At 36.3% G+C, this 19,754-nt stretch overlaps 3 protein-coding genes and 1 pseudogene across 5 annotated transcripts; 1 reads left to right on the plus strand and 3 right to left on the minus strand.

Annotated features, from left to right (window-relative positions):
• Nucleotides 1-4,141: 4,141 nt before the first annotated feature.
• On the minus strand, nucleotides 4,142-6,692 carry LOC143304294 (omega-amidase NIT2-A-like). The gene is made up of 3 exons (XM_076626745.1): nucleotides 6,169-6,692; nucleotides 5,599-5,767; nucleotides 4,142-5,324 (listed from the first exon to the last, which is right to left on the minus strand). The coding sequence occupies exons 1-3, from the start codon at nucleotides 6,250-6,252 to the stop codon at nucleotides 5,191-5,193; spliced, it is 387 nt and encodes a 128-aa protein (XP_076482860.1). The 5' UTR covers nucleotides 6,253-6,692; the 3' UTR covers nucleotides 4,142-5,190.
• Nucleotides 6,693-9,615: 2,923 nt separating this feature from the next.
• LOC117165481 (uncharacterized) lies at nucleotides 9,616-10,656 on the minus strand. Its single transcript, XM_076626738.1, has one exon. The coding sequence runs from the start codon at nucleotides 10,533-10,535 to the stop codon at nucleotides 9,705-9,707; it is 831 nt and encodes a 276-aa protein (XP_076482853.1). The 5' UTR covers nucleotides 10,536-10,656; the 3' UTR covers nucleotides 9,616-9,704.
• Nucleotides 10,657-12,279: 1,623 nt separating this feature from the next.
• Nucleotides 12,280-14,105, plus strand: LOC117162809 (survival motor neuron protein-like). Of its 3 annotated transcripts, none has more exons than XM_076626686.1 (6): nucleotides 12,280-12,434; nucleotides 12,624-12,806; nucleotides 12,932-13,046; nucleotides 13,434-13,731; nucleotides 13,851-13,930; nucleotides 13,999-14,105. In XM_076626686.1, the coding sequence occupies exons 1-6, from the start codon at nucleotides 12,390-12,392 to the stop codon at nucleotides 14,055-14,057; spliced, it is 780 nt and encodes a 259-aa protein (XP_076482801.1). In that variant the 5' UTR covers nucleotides 12,280-12,389; the 3' UTR covers nucleotides 14,058-14,105. The 3 variants fall into 3 exon arrangements, with proteins under 3 accessions (XP_076482801.1, XP_076482800.1, XP_076482802.1); XM_076626685.1 differs by having other exon boundaries at nucleotides 12,284-12,443; XM_076626687.1 differs by having other exon boundaries at nucleotides 12,424-12,454.
• On the minus strand, nucleotides 14,105-18,724 carry LOC117162810 (katanin p60 ATPase-containing subunit A-like 2; annotated as a pseudogene).
• Nucleotides 18,725-19,754: the final 1,030 nt, after the last annotated feature.

The following is a 19,754-nucleotide window of genomic DNA, read 5'->3' on the forward strand; positions in this document are numbered from 1 at the left end:
GTCTTTCTCTTCCTTGTCTTCTTTTCCCTCATGGCAGTTGTACGATATGTGGCCTCGTTTTCCACATTTATAGCATTTTTTACCCTTTGGGTTTTTGTGCTTTTTCTTAGCGCCATCTTGATTTTGTTGGGGCTTGGTCTTCGATTGTTTGCAAGCCGCCATTGCACTGTTCTTCTCGGAGGGACCCATGGCCGCTTCCATTCTCCTTTCCTCAAGTAGGAGATCGGATTTCACGACCCTCGAGGTTAGATTCTTATCGAGTCTCACCGTCCTAAGATATGTCGCGTAGTTTGGGTCCGCCACGAGGCCGGCTAAGATGAAACACGCCATCATGTGGTCTTCGATTCTTAAACCTGCGTTGGAAATTTTTTCGCACAGATCGTATATCTTTCCGCAGTATTTTGCGACGTCCATATCGGGGTTTTTTCTATGGTACCCAGTTCCCGTATGCATAGGACAGTGTCCATCGACGTGGACCTTCCATGGACGTCCTCTAGCGCCTTCCAACAATCCCTCGCTGTCTTCAAGGATTTAATTTCTCCGATATATTCGGGGCGAATATGTCGGAAAAGATATGCACGTGCCATGTTATCCTTCCTCATGCATTCTGGGTCCAGCCTTTGCGCTTCCGTAAATCCTGGTTCTATTGCCTCCCAGCAACCCAGGAAAATTAGCGAGGCTTCCGACATTGTCTTCCAATACTCGTAATTCCCCTTTCTTAGGACCGGCTTCATATCGCTGTCCACATCACTTACTTTGTCGTGATCGGCCATGGCGTGGTCTCTTCTCGGTTTGTCTTAGAAAACACAAAAAACTCAAAAAAATAATACCGTTTTTCCTCGCAGTTTACTGCTCTGGGCCCATAACCTGTTATTTAATATGGTTTTGGGTTTATAAAATAACGATTCACTTAGATTCGTTTTCTCCAATATATTTCAGTCTTATAACACGTCTTACCACACAGGAATCTCCAAGTCAATAGAACAACGTGGTCGACTTCTAAGACAAAAGAGCGTCGTTAGAAGTCGTACCAACTTAGCTTGTAGTAAGCAGCGATCATACCAACTTAACATTTCTCAACATTGATCGCAGGAGAAGCGGTCCATATAGTCAAATGCATTCCGGTACAAGTAAAGGTACGACATACAACAAAATGCTACTCGGAACTACCCGTTTGGCAAAGGAATCGCACCACAGGAACTCCGCCCGGACGTGCGCCAAACGTGGCGATATTCAGCACCATCGTCGTTGGCCACGAGCGGAATGTATACCCAAAAGACCTCGATGCACTACGGGACCACGTCATGTTCGCGGCAGAAAATCTGCAGTCTTGAACGCATTGGCCAGAGGAGCAACAGGAAAAACAATCGTCCGTGGAACAGTAAACATCCTGGGAATGATGGACAAAACACATTAACGACAATAGCGAAAAATACCGTATCAAGCTTATGGACTGGTTTTATGGAATTTGGAACTGTCAGTGCAGCAATATTTGGAATACTCGCAATATTTAAACTAATCAAGACAATAATATATATAGCCGCACACGGATACCAGTTACGTGAAACTTACGAATGCGGAATCGCCCTATTAGGAGCAATATGCGGCTCAGTCACCCACCCGCTACTATACCTCAAAAGAAGACGAAATATCGATGATCAAACTGCACAACCTCAAGGGATATCGATAACACCGGTAGTCACTCAACTACCAACGACATCTACGTCCGCCTTGAGCGAACTCAGAGATACCATCAGTCAAATTTCCTTTGGAAATTTGAACTCCAAGGGCGGGGATGTCACGTCCCGCGCTCCGCACGCGCCGTAACAAGAACAAGAAAACCATTCTATACCATTCTAAAACCATTCAATAAGGATTTGAATGCACAAAGGAACACACGGCACTACGAAACGAAAGGAAGGATTAACAAAACGAGGGCGATTAACGGATCCAACCAATAAACAAAATACATATACACACAATTCTAAATAAACCAGGAAATAAGAATAACTACAAAAGGGGAAAATAATTGAAACGCCAGGAATATATATATATATAAATATATTTCAATCAATCAATTTGGAGAGTTACATATAAGTATAAACATATATGCCGAACATGTAATAACCTAGTAAATATTAGAGACAGTGCTTCCAATACTATGCAATAAATACAATATTATCAATTTATGAAATATAAGTATACATGAAGTCAAAAACTAATAGTTTAACGAATACATAAAACATACAATATTGTATTATTAAAGAAATGAAGGTTACATTGTCAGAAATATATATATGTGTGCGAATTCTATCAAACTGATAATCTTAGATACATACTTAAAACTAGCCTACATTCCGGTAAAGAATTATAAAATAAGAACTATATTACGGAACATGCATGTCTATATATAAATATATAAATTATATTCTAAACTAAACTACTATTAATGTATGCGCATTCTACATTATTGATTCAAATCGATAATCTAAGATACATACTTAAAACTAGCCTACATTCCGGTAAAGGATAAATAAATAATTGACATTTCATTTCGTATGAATACTACACTGCCAGGAGAAATATGCATATGAATACGTGTATATATATATATATATATATATATATATATATTTATATATATATATATATATATATGTATGTGTGCGCGTATGTTTTATATTATCGAATACTCTATAAAATAAACTACTCAAAACAATAAATAACGCAATCGAAGAATTACAAAACATTAGCCATATTAAAATGACACACAACATAAATATATATATATATATATATATAGATATACGTATATTCACACGAACAATACTTTTGTCACTTTAAAACAATATTAATAAATAAGTGTTCTAATTGCGGTAGAATAAGGAAAAACGAGCGGCAGACGGAAAATTACTTCGATATCAAGCAAAACTAAAGATCCGTCACTATAACTTTACTGATGACATTTATGAGCAGCCATGTTAGATTTACACGCGTATAGCGACAGGAATATTAGGGATTAATGGAAGTCAGTCGCGAGAAATAAATCATGAAAACACATTGTTAACACTTTTCTTTAATAAAATCTGTGCGCAACTACAAATGTAAAAAATATATATATGTCGGAGATGAAAGAACACCGGAGTCTGTAATTGAACAATTGTAGTTATTCAATCCGATTGTAATTGTTCGAGAGTTGTGATAATGAGCTTGGGCTCGAGGCCACAGTCAGTCGCCGAACGTAGCCGCGGTTACGGGATGAACGCTTTGTTTAACAAAGGTATGGAGTAATTCTATAGCTCTCCTTAAAAGAAATATTCGTGGCGACACGCGACAGTAAACATTCCAACGGTTTCTGTCCCGTGGCTCGCCACACGCAGACCCTATTCTTCAAGTAAGATGATTGCCAGATGTCGATGCGTCTCCGCAGTACATGTTCGGCTAGCCCGAGAGCCCGTTATAAATCTTAAGGTTTAGTTAACTAAAGTCCTTCAAACAGACAAACAGTCTTTGTCCCAACTACGGGAAGATAGGGGAGACATATTTTTCAACGAGCGGCGTCTCCCACTAGCAACTTTCCCTCGAGGGCGGCTAGCATCTTTTTCTAACCACCGATATGGAGATTGACCAATTAGCAGCAACGCCAATTTCCCTTACTTTCTGAACGAAGGCTTTTCTCGACGAACCCGATGATCTCGTATCCTTAGACACACCCCATTATAGTTTTCCACTGTAGCATCATCGGGACGGGAAAGGCATTCTCGCTCGCGATCTCATTGATGAAAGGAGTAACTCTTTACGATCAGTGAATATTACGCGTCCGACTTTGATTTTGTGAGTACGTTCATCTATCATCCCGTCGACCGCGGATTCGTTATTGAACCTAGGATCATTGTCATTAGTTTTTCGAGTACCTAACTACCACGGTTACTTGTCCGGTTCTGTAATAATCGTATTTGCACTAGTCAATGTCTTCTCTATTGCATAACGACAACGTGTAACCCAAACGAAGATTCGTTTCACGCCCCTAACCCTAATTCTAATGTAAACCCGACATATATAATAATTCTATATTGAAAAAATATGAAATTAACATGATATATACATTACTACATAAGTTATATATAAAATATGTATATTATACCCTTGCCTACTGACTGATATGAATTTCTTTCGGTCTCGAATGCGTTAAAAGAGAGCGCAAAGAAGTCGAAATTACTTATTGTAATTAGTAAAACGACCTGAGAGGCAGACAGATACAAGAAAGAAGGAATATTATATTAGCGGCATTTTTGTAGCCATTATATAGGGTTTCGGTCGCATAATTAATCAGTATCAACTTACCAGTCTTTAACGGAAGGACAAAAAGAAGAGCAGACGGCACACAGACCGCAATCATGATCATTTTCAAGTAGAATCTCAAACTGCCGTACATCTTCGAAAACTTCGTTAGTCGTAAGGGATCAAAGGATTATGTCCGCGCTGCGGAAAATAGATGAGAAGCGGCTATTTCAACAACCACCGTGTAGATACTGCACTAGCCAGAAGTATCTGCGACAGAAATCAGAATACACTCGTTTTCGCATGGTTGGATCAATTTCGCGTGGGACTAACCTGATTGAACCTAACGCGGGATAATTGCTCAACTCACGACTTTAACCAGCCCGCTTGTTTCTCTGTAAATGCTTGAAATTGACGCTTGGATTCTTTCCAGATTAACTAGCTTTGCCCCTCCCTCCCTTTATCTATTTTCTTAGATCGACTTAGACTGCCACAACATATTATCTTTCTTCTTTTCTTTTCTTTTCTTTCCTTTTGATCTTTTAAAGCCCTAAATCGCTGGCTATTTTGTATACTATATATTTTGTACACTCAATTACTCTGTAAGTCATAAGTACATATGTTTTACAACGTTATTTGTCATATTTCAGTTAAAATCCAGAAAAGCCAGAAATATATTTTCAGCATATTTTAACGCGCCCCAGGCAAAGATCTCAAAAACGAGTTGCGGCACAATTTAAAGCGACAAATAGCATCGCGTGTCTCGTTGTGGTAACACACGGTTCGCCAGTTTTTTTTTTTTTTTTTTTTGATATCGGTGACTGCCATATTATCTTGAGTTTCTAAATCGTAAAGATTCTTTCCCCAGGGATTGGTCAACTGTGTATGTCCCCATGCGACGTAACTTGCTTAAGGAACACGAGCCGGTGATATGCAGGCAACGTATAATTGAATATCATTCGCTCTGAAACGCTGAAGTAATGACCAGTGCAGTGGTCCAGCGGTCATATTGAATGCCGCTGGATATATCAGCATTTGGCAACCTAACCCAGAGAAGCAGGAAATATGAAGCCACCGAATACCAATTAACTTCGTAGTTGCACGGTTCACATTCCATCATTTCTGACTATGCGAGGACAGTCTTCTTATTGTGCTTTTAATTCTTTTATTTGTTTCATTTTCAGCAAATATACTGGTTTTTTAAATTAAGCTTCTTTTTATACAGAGTTACAGATTATATTAATTTTATATAGAATATATTTAAGAAAGATATTTAATTTTTTGCTAGTTAAGTATTGATCGATTAAGTTACTGTACCTTTGTTCCGATAAATGCGTGCCATTTCCTCGAATCTAATATCATAGCAAATGCCAATACCTATTTTGCAGCCCTTCACATCGAACGTCGTTAGGGAGTCACCAGGACTGAGTGAATCACTCTCTCGAAAAGTAATCTTATTAGGAATGTCGATGTCGAATAGATGTACCTAATAACATAAAAATGTGGTCGCTAATTATATTGCTGCAACTTTTGTAATTTAATATCAAAGTTACCAACTCCTAAACTTTAATTGTTTTTTATTTAATAACTGACAGCGTTTTTATCACTTTCTTTTATTAAAAAATCTTATCATTTAATAATGTTTAAAAAGGAGAAAAAATAAGTATAATAATATTTTAAGTATGTGAAAAATTTATACAACAACAAACACATTACAACAAAAATGGGCGTTTCCCGTATCATAACGTATTTTATAAACCGTAAATTATAGAATTGGTTATAGTATACGTATGTACATATGTATATTCCTAAATTATTCCTAGATAGAGTCACTTTCTTCACCCCGATATTTTCAAATTCAAAGCCATAAAGGAATATATTACTTACCTTTCGGTGTCTTGCTATCAAAGTTCCATCGGGACCCCAAATAGTACAGGTATTGTACAATTTATCGCCCTCTATTTCAGGCATCGTACCACCAACTACATAGATGTTGTTTTCTTTAGCTGCGTTCGATGAAGCAACGCTCGTTTCACCATCAGGAATACTCTCGCCGTATTTAGGAAAGTACTCTGCATTGCAATATTTCAATTAATGAAAAATAACTGTCTTTTGTTCCAACCATAAATTAAATTGAAACGTTTGTCAGTTTTTTATTTTCTAAATTATCAAAATAACTAAGTTTTATATTTCGACTTAATTAAATATGCAATTTCTTAGCTAATAGTATATATAATAAATTGTTTCTACAGGTTCAAAATGAAAAATGAATATTTAGAAATATTTAATTACGACAATGCTATTTGTGTTAGCATCAGTGGCTTGTTACTCAACGACTTTGCTAGTACTTTTTGAAACATAAAGTTAGTTTTCAATTAACACTTATACTAGAGGCGGAATTATAAATGCAAAATAATTGATAATACTAATTTATAAGTACCTAATTATTAGTATCTTAAAAAATATATTTATACAAAAATCACGATAATCATGAAAATGGGGAAATCCTATATTCTCGACTCAATTCACAATTTATTTTGTATATTAATTAGATTTGTGACGGATGAAAAGAGAGGGAGAGTTGTGCGTTTCGTCCCGGGACTACCGGTGGACTCGTCAGTAAGGCTATGCCCGGTAGTCCCTGCCCTAGACGTAGAGGGAGTCTCGCTAGGGTCGGTATTTATATCAATCGCTCGTATATTCGACCGCTAGCGAGTTAGACAGACAGACTCGTTGTCGTCGTAGCCCTCTAGTGTTGGCGGTTGGTACCCGCGGATCGCGCGGGAGGTGTTGCACCGCGTTGTTGCCTCGACCTGTCGGCGTCCTGTTGATACCGATCCGCCACAGATTCCGCGCTCATCAGTACGTACTCACTGGCGACATCGAGAAAATGTATCGGCAATTCCTCGTACGACCAGAGGATCGGAAATATCAAAGGATATGTCCTAAATGTCCTACGGTGTCGTTATGGTTTTCCTTTATTGCTTGTATTATTTCGTTTTCGTCTAGTTTTAAGATGGGATTAGGTGCATAAGTAATTTTCTTGTACGTGTCGTTAAAATATATTAGCGTGAGTTTAATCTGTGTTTTCTCTAATTCAGTGAAATCGTTATTTCCTATGCCGATTTTTGTTGTATCTTTAAGAATTTTGTAAAGTCTTCTGATCCAAAGTGTCTCGTCGTATTCTCCTAAGTCGTTTCGAGTTAATTGGTAAAATGTTTGGTCATTTGGTTTAATTTCTAAGAGTTTCGGATTCTCGTTGTTGTCTTTCCATGCGTTGAATGAATTAGTGTGATCAATTACTAGGTCGAGGTTAACTACTTCGTCGCGAGTTACTGCGTGAACTCTAGATAAAGCGTCTGCAGCTGTCTTATCTTTACCCTTTGTATATTCGATTTCATAGTCATATTCTTCGAGTCTAAGTCTCCAACGAATCAGTCTGCTAGAAGGGTCTTTGCAATTGTGTAGCCACTTAAGAGCTTGGTGGTCGGTTCGAATAATGAAGCGTCGTCCTAACAAATATTGTCTTAATCTTTTCACGGCCCATAAGATGGCTAAGAGTCCCTTTTCTGTCGTGGTATAGTTTCGTTCGGGTGGATTCAGTGTTCTTGAAATGTAACAACAAGGATGACCGTCTTGCGACAGTATTGCTCCTAGTCCTTCGTTACTTGCGTCGGTAGTTAAGGTAAAGGTTTTGTTAAAGTCTGGATAAGCTAATATTGGGAAATTACAGAGTTTGTCTTTTAAAGTATCAAAGCTAATCTGGTGTTTGTCAGTCCAATGGAATGGTGTGTCCTTTCTTGTTAAGTCTGTAAGGCTTTTCGCGATTTTGGAAAAGTTTCGAATAAATTTGCGGTAATAACCTGCTAAACCTAAGAATGATTTCACGTCCGTGGCACTGCGGGGTAATCGAAAGTTTTTTACAGCGTCTAATTTCTTGGGGTTTGGTTTGACTCCTTCGGATGAAACTACATGGCCTAAGTATTCTAATTCCGGTTTTATGAATTCACATTTGTCCGGTTGCAATTTAAGTCCTAATTCTCTGAGTCTCTGAAATACTATCGTGAGGTTTTCGTTATGTTCTTGAATCGTTTTTCCGAATATCACTATGTCATCCAAATAAACAAAGCAGTATTTTCCTACAAGTCCAGCTAAAGCTCTGTCCATTAATCTTTGAAAGGTAGCGGGTGCGTTTTTAAGTCCGAATGGCATTCGATTGAAATGAAAATGCCCTTGCGGTGTCGAAAAAGCGGTATATTTTTTAGATTTCTCGTTCATTGGAATTTGATGGAATCCTGAGGATAAATCAAGTGCCGAAAAGAATTTTGCGTTTCCTAGTTGTGTTAAAATGTCGTCTATATCAGGTAAAGGGTAAGCGTCTTGTTCTGTGAGTTCATTTAGTTTCCTGAAATCGATAACTATCCTCCATTTCTGTTTTCCTGAGGCGTCTAATTTTTTCGGAACTACCCATACCGGAGAGTTATAAGGGGATTCGGATTCTTCTATAATATTTTTCTTCAACATGTCTCCTATTTGTCGCGAAATCTCGTCACGGTGACATTCCGGTGGTCTATACGATCGCGTGTTAATAATTTTGTCTTTGGTTAACGAAATTGTGTGCTGAGTTAAATTAGTACAGGGTAAAAGATCGGTTTCTAAATTAAAGATGTCAATATAATGGAGGATAATCTTTTCGATGGATTCACGGATTGGTTTTTCAATGTGATCTGTTCTCACTAGGCTTTTTAGTTTTGATACGTTGGAAAAGTCATGAGAATTTTGAATATTGCTAGAAATTTCAATGTTTTGCTCACCAGTGTTGATAAAACATACTTTAGTTGGTTTGCCTTCCAAATAGATTGTTTGAACTCTGTTTTCTCCAGGAGTCAAATGTATTGGTTTCTGAAATAAAATGGTTTTGTCGTTTAATCGGATTTTGTCATTGGATATTGAATAGTTATACTTCTCTAAACATGGTAGCCCAATGATTCCGTCTTCGATAATAGGGAAATTGTTCGGTACTATGTGAAAAATGTGATTTTGTCCAAAAATTCGTTTCATTACGTATTCGTTAGTTTCGTATTTGTCTCGTCCCATAGAAAATTTTTGTTTAGGCCCTATTTGTATCGCGTTGACAGTTTTGTTACGTTTCACCAGGTTTATTCCTGCTCCTGTGTCGACCAGAAATACTCGCTCTTCGGTTCGGGTTGACAAAGGTATTGCGAGCAGTCTTCCCGTGGCGATGTTGACTCGTATGTCTCGTACGGTTCGTCCATCTCTTGGTTCGATGTTGTTTCTTGTATTTCGTCCCATTCCTGGACTGCCTGAATCCTTGCGGGTGGTTGATCGCGCTGGATCGGTGGTAGAAAATTTTGACACTTGTTGGCAATGTGTCCCAGCTTTCCGCACTTGAAGCACTTCATCTACGCGCGTTCAGCAGGTGATCTATTTTCTACTTGGTTAAACGTAGCAGGTTTCTGAGCTACTGGCGTGTTAGGCGATCTTGATGGTACAGATCGTCTTACCTGCATATGCTGGTTGTCGGGGCGATTACTAACCGAAGGTAAGCGATTACATGACCAATTAGGTTGTCGTTCTTCTCGCAAGTAGCGTTCTACATCGGCTGCCTTTTTTTCAGCTTCCGGAAGATTCAAGGGTTCACTGCTTAATAGTATTCGTCCTATGTCGCGTCTGAGTCCCTTTAGGTATACACGAACAGTCTTCTTCGTGATTTCTTCAGTCATAATTTTACGCGTTAGTGGTTGTGGGTACTCATTGGTTACTGCGTACAGCAAACGGTTGAGTATTCTTCTAAACCGAATATTAAAACTTTGCACTGATTCCTCGCGTCCCTGTCTCAACTCTCGTAATTGTTCTTGGTACTCATCCGAAGTCAGTTGTGCTGCTAAGTTATTTCTCAGTGCGTCGTACAGATCACTGTAACACTCAATAGGAATGTTGCGAATACTTTGGGCTGCTTTCCCCACGATTTTTTTCACTTTTATTGCTTTTAGCAATAGATCTTGCTCCATACAGCGATCCTTCATACTTCTCACTTCTTTGATGAAGTCTTCAACTCCTACATCATCATCTCCGTTGAGCGTTGGGATGTAGCGTATTGCATCCTTAGCTCGTAGAGTGGGAGGAGCGGGCGGAAAATAGCCTCTTTCTTCCACCTCGGGTTGTTCGATGTCGAGGTGGACAGGTGGGGTGTCTGGAGCTGCTAACCCTGACAGTTTGCGTGCTTTTGCCATATTCACGGTGCGATTGATTGCTGTCGACGCACTTTCATTGTCTTCGGTGATAATGGAAGCAAATTCATCGGTCGCAGGGGATCCGAACCCAGTCCGTAGCGCTGCGACGGTTTTTCCGAGATTCTCGATTTCTGCTGCCCTGTGTCTGTTCTCTTCGTCATTTTGCATAGACAAACGTAACATTTTCTCTCGTAAAAGGGCAATGTTCTCGTTCTGTTTTTGAATACTGTCCCATATTGCTCGCAACATTGGGTCAGTTGAGGTTGAAGTTTGAGATTCGTTTGCCTTAGACATTATTGCGCTGATTTATAATTTTCAGACGAAGACGAGTCTTGGCTACTGAAGCTAAATTTTCTTTCACGGTAACGTACAAAGGAATTCAGTTTACCTTTTATTGTTACTTCACTTGGTTCGCGATAGTTACTTTGTTGTTGCGGATGACCGTAGTCCCAAATAATTCGATCTTCCGTAGATGATGAATGTCTTTTGGTTTCCGAACAAACATTTTTCACTATCCTGGCAGGATCGCCAAAATGTCACGTAAAATAACAAAATAAAAAAGGAATTTGAGGTAAAAAAATAAAAAAAGAAAACTTTATTTTTTTTCTAACATCAATACACTTTACAATCTACTTCCGAACTCTAGGCGTGACTTTCTAAGACTGACTCTTATGATTTTATTTTCGATCGGATCCGATTACTTTCTTTTGTCATCCCTCCACATCCCCACCGTCCATGCATTTGCTAGGCGTCCGCGATCGTTGCCACGTGCTCTTTCTTCTAGAACCTTCGGTGGAAGGACCGTTGGGATGTTGATGGTTCATTCATGATGGTTCAGCGATATACATTGTCGCCGAGTGCCGCCACATCTTTATCTCTATCGTCAGTCCGTCGGATTTGAAGTATGCCGGTCGTGACATGCTCTTCGGGCCACACGTTTTATGATACAAGACCAGCAAAATGATCAATGTGTAATTTTACATATCTTACATTTTTTCCAAATGAAATATTGTTTTTATTAAACGTTTAAAACCTCAGGCAACATTTATTTCATCTGATTTCAGTTTTACAAATATATATCTATAATACATATCTGTATAAATTACGGTCTGGTTATATCAAACAGGGACCGACACTCGCTAGGGAAAACTGCCCAAAAATTGAATCGTAAAAACCAATATGAAAGACAACAAATTTCTCGTTCTGCGGAACAAATAGAAATGAGCAGAGTATCTTTATCTTTATCTGAGACATTCAAAGCGTATCACGCATACGCTAAACCTGAAGAAAACTTTCTTGTCTTCCATGTTCATTTTTCCCTTTCCATTTCCGAACGGTTTCTTCTATATTTATTTATATGTTCGTGATTGATGCTATTGACAACATACAACTAAGGGGAAATACGAATAGTAATAGATAGATGTATAATTCATTATGCAATTTTATAGAATTAAATCTTATTTATCTTCAGATATAAAAACTATATTTACCAGCTGAAACACTAACGCATATGCAGTATAATATAATCTACTTAACAATCTCGTTTTAGTTATAATATGTGATTAATTCTTTTGCTATTTCGCTATAAACAGTTTCTTGTGCATACAATATTTTTTTATAGTATTCTAATATATTGTTAGATATTGTAAGGAAAGTAAAATACAGTTATTGAAGTTTGGGAACATTCAATGTTAACCTTGCTTCAAAAAATAATCTTTCGAATGAATGGGGAATAGATTTTTAGTATTATAGTTGGCATAATGTCATCATTGTTTACAATGTGTTAGAGTTAAAGAAATGAGACAAATTAATATTTCAGAAGCAAATTCAATATTTAAATGATGTTATTTTAAAATGGCAGATGATATGAATGTTCTTTTTATACGAGGAAATGGAAACGTATGTATGGTAATGGAAACGTAATGGTTTTAACATTATTTTAGTACAAGATTTTAGCATAATAGTAATTAACAGTATCCACTACCTTTTAGTCAATTTTTGAAAAATGACATATATGATAATTTGCAATAGTTTGATAATAAAATACTTGTATCAATATTAATAACGTATAATTTGCTATCTCAAAAGGATACAGACACAGCCAATGATAATGTTTGGGATGATAGTGCATTAATAGAAGCATATGATAAAGCAATAAATTTAGCAATAGAAGAAGTTATCAAGCGAATGGGAATGGATGTTGGAAATTCTCAACCGAAAGAAAACCTACAAAATCTTAAGCAGCCTAAACACGCAAGTAAATTACACAAGGTTGTGATTTTGATAGAATATTACAAATTTGATACAGAATATTATTAAATATATTGATTAAGAAGCAAATTATTTTATTTTGCTATTTACTTATATTTATTTGTATACACATCTTTTCTCTATAGAAATGGATCATAGGAGCACCTTATCGTGCAATATACTCAGAGGATGGAGAAATTTATGAAGCTATAATATCAAAAATTTACGAAAACAATGGCACGTGTGTTGTAAAATTTGTAGGTAATACCTTTAGCATGATGGTTATGTCAATTAAGAAATGTACTAAAAATACATATATATATGAAGTAAAGGCTTTCGCATAGTCTATCACAGTGTCATTCAGCAGGTCCTTAACTGGGCAGGAGTACCTGTCAATGTCTATGGGGAGACCCGTGGGATATAGGGTCATGAACCATAAACATGCATGTTACTTATTGTTCACTATTAGCTGCTTGGAATATAATTCTCCTCATTAGACGAGTGATTATTACTACATATATCAAGGCAAACATTTATACATATACATTTATGCACGGGAAATTCTAATACATTGCCTGTAAGGACAGTAACTGAATGGCACTCAGTAATTCTATTAAATGACAAAAATTTCTTTTACTTTGTGTTTAGGCTATGGTAATACAGAGAAAGTCGAGTTGAGTTCTCTTTTAGAATCAGAAGGTTTGCAAAGTCAAATAGCACAACAAAAGAAAGCTTTGGAAGAGAAATTCAATGAAGAGAACGATGAGACTTGTGAGACTAATTTTTCTACAAATGTAAATTCGAAAAAATATAATGTAGAAAAAATGGATTGTGACTCTGAAGAAGCAAATGCGTATAAACATCACTTCATACCGGGACCATCTTTCAATTCGATGACTGATATAATGCCACCTGCACCTCCTTTACCACCACAATTAATGGCCAAGTAAGTACAATTTAAAAATTCTAATGGAATGCTGAATACTTCTAATATTAATAAGTAATTTGGAATAAGTTTAACATTTTATTTGGAAAAAAATACGAAATTTTAATAAAATGTACTAGATTACCAGATAATGATACAGACGCACTTTCAAGTATGTTGATGTCATGGTATATTAGTGGTTATATGGTATATTACACAGGTAATTATTTCATATAAGTATTTTATTGTATATTAAATTTTCAATGGACTATGTTATTTCTTTTGTAGGTTATTATCATGGTTTGAAACAAGCAAGAAACAATCAAGAGAACAGGAAGAACTGTTGATTATATCAATTTTTTCAATAACAATATAACAATAATATAAGATATAATAAAATATAAAACTCATTGTATTTATTTACTTCAATTATTTGAAATAAAGAACAGCTTTATTTTCATATAAGACTTTAAGACTTTTTTAAAAATAATTACTAAGATAAGAAAACATAAAAAACATATTTTTGATAAAATACACTCACATATATATGTCGGGTTATCATTAGCATTTAAGGCGCGTAATGATCCTTCGTTTGAATTAGCCATTGTTTTACGAAACAGAGAATATATTTACGCGAATAAACAAGATTTTACAAAATATTATGAATAATGAGTTTAATAAATAATAAGATTAACAAACGATAAGTTTAACTAATAATTAGATTAAAGATTAATAAGTTTAACGAACAATAAGAGGAACGAATAATATGTCTTACGAATAATGAATTTAACGTATAATGAGATTAACGATTGATAGGTTTCACGAATAATGAATTTAATTAACGCTATTAACAATGTTCCGGGGTTCAAACGAATCCACGGTCAACGGGATAACTCTTTACTATGTGTAGAATAATTTTAAACACAAAATACAGTTGCTGAGACACTCGGTAAATTGCTCGATGTATCACTTTCCAAGGCGATCACACGAATGAATATCTGATGAAAATCTTTTTCGCTATACGACTGCATTTGTTTGTTATATGCTCGCTGGAAACATCGAGAAGGTTCCAATCGTTGTTGCTAGGCAATTTCTGTCAAAAGTTTGTTGTATACTCTTTGGAAACATCGAGAAAGATTCAAACGCCGTTACTAGGCAGTTTCTGTCTGGAGATTGATTCCTAATACAACGTGTGTCCCATTATATCGACATCTCTAAAGTACAATTCTATGTGATTTCTAGGGAGAACAATACAACCGATCCACACCTTCGTCAGGCAAAACGTTTATCCCGTGACCGTGGCTACGTTCGGCGACCAGCTGTCACCTCGAACCCACTTTCGCTTTCACAAATATCAAACAATTACAAATGACAATTGCTTAATTACAGTTATGATAAAATCTAGGCTAAAGCATTAGAAGGCTTCCTCAAAATTGCAAAGGGAAGGCTCCGGTTTTCCTTTCATCTCCGACATATATAATACAAGGATATAATACAACCGAATATTTTAAACTTAGCCTATAGCGCGTGCGCGCACACACACGCACACACATGACACACATGACACACATGACACACATGACACACATGCGCGCGCACACATGCACACACATGCGAATGATTTCTCGAACGATAATCCATTTATTTATATTTTTCAATATCTGTCCTTACGATTGCGTATTTATTTGTTCCACGTATCATATTTATCTATTTGCATAACTGTAGGTGACATTTTTTTAAACAATTTTGCTAATATTTCATAACTTTTTAATTCATATTTCAAAGTGGTAACAGGTGTTTCTTTCTTTTCAAGTCTCCTCCATATCGGGCTTATTTCTAGTAGCCACGCTTGCTTACAAAGCAATTTTATATCTGCACAAGAATATCTTTCAGTACATTTTACTATGTGGTTTACAATATCTGTATTTTCTAATAAGTGGTTGCTAAGGTATAATTTGAATATACCAAGTCGAGCAACTTCATTGGGTAATGATACGTATATTTGCTTTTCGAGACGCCTGAGTAAAGCTGCATCAATGTCCCTAATAACATATTTACAATAAATATTATCGTTCTATTATGCTAATAATACTGAAGGAATACTTCAAACAACACAATAACATATTTGGAATTTGGAGAAATATTACGATATTTTCTACTTAGAAAACATTGAAATAACGTGATATACGTACCAAGGGGAATTAGTTGTAGCCAGAAGAACTACATTAGAATTCTCATTAGACACTAATCCATCCAATCTAGAAAGAAGTTCTGATCTGAATCTCTTTGCAGGTTCAGACAATATACAGTCTCCTTTATTTGTGGCGATCCAGTCAATCTCGTCGATAAAAATAATTGTAGGCGAATGACTATAGGCAAGTTCAAATAAAACCTGTTCAGTTTAACAAATGTATTATTCATTAAATATTATACGAATATGATATCACGAATATGATATCATTTCGTTTTCCAAACAACTATTCTATTTATATATAAATGACGAAAAATAAAATCAAATCTTTTTATACCTAGAGAAGTCTAGTCTCCTTCATAGACAAAGGAACAAAGAAACTTACATAGACAAAGCAACTTACACGTATATACTTCTCGGAATCGCCTCTCCATTTGCTGACCAATGAGCTGGCAGTTATGTTAAAAAAAGGTGCAATGGCATTCTGTCGCGACTGCCTTCGCTAACTTCGTTTTCCCTGTTTTGTATATTTCTTGTAAACACGTACAGAAATGAAAAGAATACGAGTATCTTACCTGTACCAGGTGGGCCGTACAGCAAAATACCTTTCCAGGGGGAAAACGGGCTATCAAAAAAGATATGATACTTAAGGGGATACACAACGGCCTCCTTAACAGCGATTTTACATTCCTCTAGGCCTATAACGTCATCCCAATGTACATTTAATTTGTTTACTATGATCTCCTGTGACGATACAAAGATAAAATGGCGTCTTCTCTATATTAAGTAAGTGTTACGTAATTTGATATTTGAAGCGTTACTGAAATCATGTCATCGTCGATATACGTTGGACGGTTTATCGACGGGAATTTTATCGTTTAAAAGGTTTACGATACGTATATTAATCGAAAATAACTTACGCATGAGATGTCCTCAGCAATCTTTCGTAATTCCGGATTATCTGAATAAAGCTTTTCAATGCATTTCAATATCTTCGATTGCATGGATTGTTCCATTGGGACGTTAAATAGCTCTTCTGATGAACGTCCATCACTCTCATTGGGGAATATTGACGTCACTGTCATTGCGAGATTAATATGATTCGTATTGTCATCAGTTATCTTCTGCTGTAGATTCGTCTCTTTCACAGGCTCACTTCTCGCTTGTTTACTAATAGATTTGGCTTTTGTCTCAATACTTCTACAAACACTGGATCATATTGTAATACGATACATTGAATACGATACGTTGAATACGTTGAATACCGTTTAATATCGTTAAATAATTTAAATTCTTCCGTTTTGCTTGCATTTGTCACTTCCCTCGTCATTTCCCTTCCAGTTATTTTCTTACACAATATGGGATATTTTTGAAATTTCATCTTGTAATAATTTTCATACTCTACAACGATAATTTCCAAATCGATGTTGTCGCAGACCCGATGTTCGGGAGATAGACGAGCTTCCCGGAATAATACATCGCTAATGTCTATATACCTAAAAAAATGTAGTTTTTAATTAATTATAGTTTTTAACTGATTAAAAATATTTTTCGCAATGACTGAACACTATAAGATAACCATCAAACAACTGTTTTATCTCTAGGTAAGACAGGCAAAAGAATGCATTTACTATATAAATCCTCGAAGATAATTTCTTGTCTTCTGCTCTTTAATTTCCAATTTTTAGATGGATAAGAATAATTTGAATTTATATTTCATATATTTGTTTATAACTAGTTAATCTACATTATCGATTGAGTTATTCTTAACTACTGAATTACCGATGTCGAATTTTCAAATTTGGCTTCGCCTTCCCTTTCCACGATGTCCACTGATTTCTATTTCGATTGGTCACTGACACTATTCAAAAAAATTGGAACTAGGAATATATTTTAATTATAATATACTCACCCATTGTGTTCCAAATAATCACATACAAGGTATAATATGTTCCGATGACGTTCCGAAATACGACTCTCCTCCTAATATAATTATTTTTTCATTACAATAATATAAGTTTTTTCATGTAATTTTTTGTTACATTTGCGAATTCAACGAGTTACACATGATTTTTCATGAAACACGAACGTTAAAAATATTTGATACAGTCTAATTATAAAAATTGTTAGAAGCAAAAGTCATAGATACTATGTGCGAGTATCGCATGAAACGAACAGCTATTAAGAGAACTGCAGCAATATTACAAATCAAATAACAAAACACACTCGTCTGTGACGTGGAAATTCTAAAATCTAAAATCTAGAATATTCCTTACCTTTTTTCGCAGATTATAAAATATCTTATTCATACTACCTTGCATCGATAAATCACCGTTCATAGTGACACTTTCAAATCGCCTATCGTTTCTCAATGGATACGAGAATTTCCGTTTATTACTTTAAAAACAACCCGTCCATTACGTTTCTCTTAAAAAATTCTTTCAACTCCGTTGAAAACCGAGCATCAAACAAGAGACAAACGATTTGTTGTCATGGAAATGTTTGGTTCACACATAAGCAACGCACAAATATAATGATAGAATAGCTGAGTGTGTGTACTGTATAGTAAGATGGATGCAACATGGAAATAGAAAGAGAACACCATGTATAGATACTTCCTGTCCTTGTTTAATCAAGCATGCACACTAGTGGACACTGACGCTGCTCGTATACCCCTGTTACATATTTCCTGTACAAGTGCGCGTCATTAGACAAGGACGGAACATCCTCTTTCTACTTCTCTATCGCGTTTTTAGTTCGCTCACGCGCTCTGTACTTATATCTATTACATTTCCACCATAAGCAGCGGCCGTGTAGTGACTTACAAAAGTTCCGAACGGTTCCATCCTGGGCGGACGGTTAATTGCGTTCGGTACTTCGAGGCAGGAAGGTGAGTACAGAATCGCTCCTCTTAGTACTCTTATTAGAAGTGTTATCATCGAATATAAGTTTTTTCAATAAATTCTTATCGTTTTACAATCTTTCTAGAATACAATGACGTCAGCAATCGATCATTTTCGCGAATTTATTGTAAATTAATTGGGGGAATATCTGGAGTTCTTTATCGGTTTCGACTGTAAAATCAGCAACTATTCGAATTTTTCATTCATAATTGTGACGTTTTCGACTCTTCCGTTGCCAAGACCCTCTTGAGAGATTTTTGGCACGTTCCATCACCTTTGTTAAACGAGTGCACATTGGTGGATATATTGATTTTAAAAACCAATACGTGAACGAGGTTTATTATCTCACTGGGACAAAGAAATCCGTTTTATTCGCGAATTTTCCGTGTTTCTTCTTAATTTTCGTAAGTGTCTGGCGCGGAGCATTATTTGAATGAACTTTTCATCGTTCAGATTATATTTCGTTTAAAAAGATTGAAATTGATGTCGAGAAGAAATGAAACAAGGTGCTCGGGCATTCCATCGTTTCCCGGGGAAAGAGAAATATGAAAAAAACGGTCGTTCTTCCTTCTGCCATTTTCGTCCATTACCAAAATGGTATGACCCAAATGTCCCGGGTCATGAATCAATCAAGCGAATTTTGAATAATTTTTGAATAATATCCAGTTAATAATTTGTGAAACAAATTAATTTCATTTTATCGTTGGAAACAAATTAGTTGGATTTTTCTTTCTTTAGCAGTTTTCGCCGGAGTTGACCTGACGTGCTACTTCAGTTTCCATCTTCGCTTCTCGAAACTTCCAACGTCCTTGGTGTTGGAGTCTCCTTGCCCAGGTGAGTACATAGCTTCTAGATACTCGTCGCTGTTCATCCTTACGAGCCTCTCGAGCTTTAGTTGTCAATTGTTATCGTTAAAGGAAGAGAAGCTCGCGACAGATGTTATCGAACAA

Source organism: Bombus vancouverensis, unplaced genomic scaffold (genome assembly GCF_051014615.1).
Source record: "Bombus vancouverensis nearcticus unplaced genomic scaffold, iyBomVanc1_principal scaffold0029, whole genome shotgun sequence".
Lineage (NCBI taxonomy): Eukaryota > Metazoa > Arthropoda > Insecta > Hymenoptera > Apidae > Bombus > Bombus vancouverensis.

Excerpts from the sequence above, each read along its gene's own strand:
- LOC117165481 (XM_076626738.1), bottom strand. The coding sequence starts at position 10,535 with ATGGCAAAAGCACGCAAACTGTCAGGGTTAGCAGCTCCAGACACCCCA.
- LOC143304294 (XM_076626745.1), bottom strand. The coding sequence starts at position 6,252 with ATGCCTGAAATAGAGGGCGATAAATTGTACAATACCTGTACTATTTGG. Across the intron at positions 5,768-6,168 it reads TGATAGCAAGACACCGAAAG|GTACATCTATTCGACATCGA; the intron begins GTAAGTAATATA and ends TTATGTTATTAG. Across the intron at positions 5,325-5,598 it reads ACGCATTTATCGGAACAAAG|GTTGCCAAATGCTGATATAT; the intron begins GTACAGTAACTT and ends TCTCTGGGTTAG.
- LOC117162809 (XM_076626685.1), top strand. The coding sequence starts at position 12,390 with ATGGCAGATGATATGAATGTTCTTTTTATACGAGGAAATGGAAACGTA. Across the intron at positions 13,732-13,850 it reads CCACCACAATTAATGGCCAA|ATTACCAGATAATGATACAG; the intron begins GTAAGTACAATT and ends AAAATGTACTAG. Across the intron at positions 13,931-13,998 it reads TTATATGGTATATTACACAG|GTTATTATCATGGTTTGAAA; the intron begins GTAATTATTTCA and ends TTTCTTTTGTAG.